The sequence below is a fragment of the Scylla paramamosain genome, chromosome 4 (assembly GCF_035594125.1).
Source record: "Scylla paramamosain isolate STU-SP2022 chromosome 4, ASM3559412v1, whole genome shotgun sequence".
Lineage (NCBI taxonomy): Eukaryota > Metazoa > Arthropoda > Malacostraca > Decapoda > Portunidae > Scylla > Scylla paramamosain.
In genome coordinates, this window is record NC_087154.1 from 772,501 (window position 1) to 777,353 (window position 4,853).

Here is a 4,853-nt window from a genome sequence, read left to right on the forward strand (position 1 = left end):
CGAAAAGACGTAAAAAAACGAAATGTTCAGTTTACTAGAAAACAAAAATAATATTAAAAAATGCAAATTCTCTCTCTCTCTCTCTCTCTCTCTCTCTCTCTCTCTCTCTCTCTCTCTCTCTCTCTCTCTCTCTCTCTCTCATGACAAAATTATCATTGCCCTCAGGGAGCCGTGGCCACAGTCAACAATTCAACACGGCGCGCCACAAAGAAGGCATAATTGTCATATCCGCCACACACAAGCCGTGTAAATGTTATCACCGAACACGAGTCTCAACCCATTATCCCCGCCACAACGGTGGAGGGCCGTAATGGGGAATTTACACGCAGCAAACAAATCCGGGTGAATAATGGATACCCTGAACCACTTGATGCATTTTCCAGCCCAACAGTTGCACCCTCACCTCCCTCCACGCCTCCTTCCCCCTCATCGTAATTGAAACACCATTACCCAACACCGCCAGGGTTATGCCACAATAGCTGCTCACACTGGAACGTGAATTCACAATCAGGGAGAAGCACGCAGGTCGCTATCCACTGTTTGTGTGATCGATACCGCGGCCTGAGTGTTGGTCTCACACTACTGAGCTTCCTCGCCTGCCCTCATCTGTCCTCTCCTCCCCTCCTCCACTGAAACATTCTCATTCTCCTTCCTTCCTTCCCTCCCCTCGTCTCTCTCTCTCTCTCTCTCTCTCTCTCTCTCTCTCTCTCTCTCTCTCTCTCTCTCTCACACACACACACACACACACACACACACACACACACCGTTCTCAAGGCAAGAGTTAGATCAAGCAATAAATATGCACACATGTGTAATCAAAAGAATGCCGAGACGACTATCGAAGAACAAGCAAACTCTCCTGACGTACTGCATGGCGCGCATCCTGTTGCGTATGTGTATTGAGTTGATTTCATAAATTTCAACCTGAATGAAACGAGTAAAGCAAAGAAACGAAAACTCAACTGCTCATGAACGGAAAGCTGTGAGGTATCTTTTACTTCACTGATCCAAGATGAGTTAGGTTAAACAGTTCAAGGGGATAGTTAAATCATTAAGAGTAATTACTTCTTACAACAAACGGTGAAATCATTAACCCCTTGATTGTTGTGGTATCTCCTCAAGCCAAGTAAAAGACTCTGGGGCAAATTCAGTGTATAACATCGAAAGATGGCTGATAGCAAAAAAGTGATTGAGTAGTTGAACCTTTCCATATCCATGATAAAATTTTTGCTCGATAAAACTAACAAAGATCACTCAAATAATGTAACGAAAGCTGTAATGTCATTAGAGAAGGAGAGGAAGAAAGCGAAGTACGTGCACGAGTGAGTGTCGGGAGGTGAGTTGCTTAGTGGTGGATCTCAGTGACAGCTTGCCGTGCGTGTGCTCCTGGCGGCAACGTGCAGGCAGGGAGATCTGCCTCTTAACACCACCTTTGCGAGTCATGCAGGGAATGCCGCTTCTTGTATGTTATCGTCTTAAAGCTTTGATTTAATGCTGGCGACGTTATGGTGAATAGTCATGCTGGCAGTGAGCAATTTTGTATTTCGTTCTTTTAGTGATTTTTATTTGATGATACTGATTATTCTTTTTCTTTGGAAAGCTTTTATTTTTTAATGTTGAGTATCGCCGCTTGTCACGTAGGCGTTAAGATTTTTTTTTACCTCTCGATGAAAAAGAAAAGAAAATAATCTAGTGATTTTATCGGCTTGTCAATGTTGAAGTAAAGTTTTCAAATTTATACAACTTTATATTTATAATTTATACAACTATATATATATATATATATATATATATATATATATATATATATATATATATATATATATATATATATATATATATATATATATATATATATATATATATTTATTTATTATTGTTTTTCATTTTTTTTATAGTCATCACCTTTTCTTTTTATGAAAGGAGTTCACATAGTGTGCGATGTATGGACCGCAATCCGCAGTGGCGGTGTTTTCTCGCTCGATCACTAAATAAAACAGTGAATAAATTGTGTTCAACGACAAATTCTTGGTATTCAGATCTCTGGAAATATTGGCGTTATTGTTGACTGGGTATTGTAGTCTTTTGTTGGTCAAGTGTATGCTCTAAAGCCAACCAAGTGTTCGGTTCCCCACAACACAGAAAAGAAGAAGAAAAAAATGTCGCATAGAGAGGAAACCACCAGTAAATCCAAGGTTCAGGCAAATGTAAGCAGTTATGTTTTTCTTCCGATGAATAAGTTATCTTGTGCTTACAAACCTTTTTCTTGCTTAAGCTTTTCAGAGTTATTCTCGCATAAGGGTTACTGTCGTAAGGCAGAACGAAGACAGGGAGGATAGATATCTAAAGTATGTTTGAATTATGTGAAAATTATGTAGGGTAAGACTGCTAAAGACGTTGTTTCTTGTTCATATCTGACCCGTAATTTCTTAGAAGTGTTAGTATTATGGAATGTATTGTACAAATGTTCCCCTTGCTGTCATCCCACTCTGGTAGCTTGCCTTCAGTGTCTAACTCTTCGGCTGCCCAACCATAACGATAGCAACTACTCACCTCCGCGAAGAGGGTCCATGGAGACGGCGGGGTAAGGGATGCTGTAGGGGTAACCGTCCTTCTTCAGTGTCTTGGGCTTCCTGCGGGGGCGGTACTTGTAGTCTGGGTGGTCCTTCATGTGCTGCGCCCGGAGCCGTTTTGCTTCGTCGATGAAGGGACGTTTTTCAGCTTCCGTTAATGTCTTCCATTCAGCTCCTGTCGAAAGCAGGATACAAGCGTGTTAAAACTTTTTTTTTTTTTTTTGTGTGTGTATTGTTGGTAATGGTATTCATTAAATATATTATGCGCTTGAGTAACAGAATTTAAATTTTATCTTACCGAGGCGTTTGGAGATTTCTGAGTTGTGCATTTTTGGATTTTCTTGCGCTATCTTGCGGCGCTGCATTCTGGACCAAACCATAAAGGCGTTCATGGGCCTCTTGATGTGGTCATCCTTGCTTCCATTTTCTTTCTTCTGCGAAGAGCCGCTGGGAGAGCAACCTGAGGCAGTGGAATCAGCGGGCGAGGGCGTGGAGATAGGTGTTACCAAGTTGGACTCCCGCAGGTGGGGGTGACTTGCTGTCAGAGCCTGACGATGGAGAATAACAGAACGATGCTTGCGATTGCCATCACTGGGTGAGAATATACAAATGTAATATACTAGCAACTAATCTTATTAGTCAATCAATAATGTCGTAGTTACTATACCTCGGGTGCGCTCTGCGCAGGCGCGTGGGGCGTGTGGCTAGCCTGCTGGTGCTGGTGGCTGCTCTCTTGCTGCGCGGCGGGCTGCTGGGGCGGCGGCTGTTGAACATGAGAATTGGTGTGGTGAGTCGGGGGTATCTGGCCCACGCCCATAGCTGCGCTGCTCCCGGAGAAGTAGTGGCCCATCATGCCCCCCATGGTGCTGGCGTAGGACACTGGCATTGACTCCATCATGGTGGGGTCTGTGAAGAAAGAAAACATCACGGTCATTTTTTTCTTCAAAGAAAAGTTGTTAGTTCTTCACGTGGTGAGTTAAGGGATTAAGTGAGCCGGTACTTGAGAGGCACATCACGTAACGCGTAAAACTCGGAAAGCGAGCCTCCAGCTACAGCATCCCCCGTGACTACAGATACAACAAAGCCTCTCCTTCATAAACCAACCTGCACGACGAGTTTATCGTCCTGGTATAAAGCGCTCTGTCATTGACACAAATAATAATTCACTGTAATACACTGTGTAGTAAACAAGAAGGAGGGACCTGGCCCGTAATGGCCCATTCATCACGTCAGTGTAGTAATTAGGCCTCAGGTCTTATCTGAGAGTAATTGGCACCGGAGAGGGGGCTCTGCGTGCCCAGGAGAAGCTATTTGTGGCCGCAGACAACACTTCAAACCACACTTCCATTACCACACCAGCCAACACATACATCTGCGTGATCTACGTGCCACCCGCCGCTGAATTAGCATACAAACAACTTAACACAAGGCACAACACTGCACGTACACATGGCGGGGCGGCTGGCGGCGCGGCGAGAGGGCTGCTGCTCTGCTCTCCACGGATCCCTGCTACAGTTTGCTGCTGCTGCGCACACCGCTTACGATCACGTCTCAACTCTAGCGAGCTCACCACATCCACTCTTCTCAGAATAATTACAGGGTAATCACTGCTGGAATGACGACACAGAAACGACAGTGTGTCTTGCGATGCTGGAGGAAGTATGACCATGGACCCTGGCTAACAAATATTTTAAACACTGGACATGGAGTACGGAAGGCCTCTGTGACGTCACGTAGTATCCGCCAATAATAATGGGTCCTCAGTAGCCCTCGTGACGTCACGAGGAAGAGAACCAATAACAAAGCGGTGGGCCAGGAGGCGGAGCGTGCAGCCCCCTGGAGAGTAAGCTCCGCCTCGCCACCACCCGATTGGCTGACGACTGACCCAACCGCCAAGATCCGCCGACGCCTCTATCTGGCGGGATACATTTGATAATGCCTTTATTTTCTCCGTAATAATGAAACGCACTGTGTATCACAATGAGCTCGTATCTTCTTTATCACGTAAGAAAATATTACAAACGCCTGCTGTTTTGCTTAGTTTATGACGTGACGGCAACACGACCAATCGAGTGTCACATCGTACTTGTAATTTAATGTATGAGAGCGACGTGTTATTGGTAGTGTTTGATTACTTTCTGGTTGTCGAGTTTGTCTAGATGGGAGCCTTGGAAGAACTGTAAGGTAAAGGTTGGCAGTGCAGGGACGGAAAGGAGAGAGAGAGAGAGAGAGAGAGAGAGAGAGAGAGAGAGAGAGAGAGAGAGAGAGAGAGAGAGAGAG

The 4,853-nt window shown here is 44.8% G+C and overlaps 1 protein-coding gene across 1 annotated transcript in view; it reads right to left on the minus strand.

Moving 5' to 3' along the window:
- The window catches only part of LOC135097998 (transcription factor Sox-3-B-like), a 7,861-nt gene extending 3,611 nt beyond the window's left edge, over window positions 1-4,250 (minus strand). The window contains exons 1-4 of the mRNA XM_064000180.1: window positions 4,021-4,250; window positions 3,241-3,479; window positions 2,872-3,121; window positions 2,554-2,748 (exon numbers count right to left, since the gene is read on the minus strand). Coding sequence (XP_063856250.1) covers window positions 2,554-2,748; window positions 2,872-3,121; window positions 3,241-3,479; window positions 4,021-4,024 — 688 coding nt within the window. The 5' untranslated portion in view covers window positions 4,025-4,250. The remainder of the gene's footprint in view (window positions 1-2,553; window positions 2,749-2,871; window positions 3,122-3,240; window positions 3,480-4,020) is intronic.
- Between the last annotated feature and the right edge of the window lie 603 nt (window positions 4,251-4,853).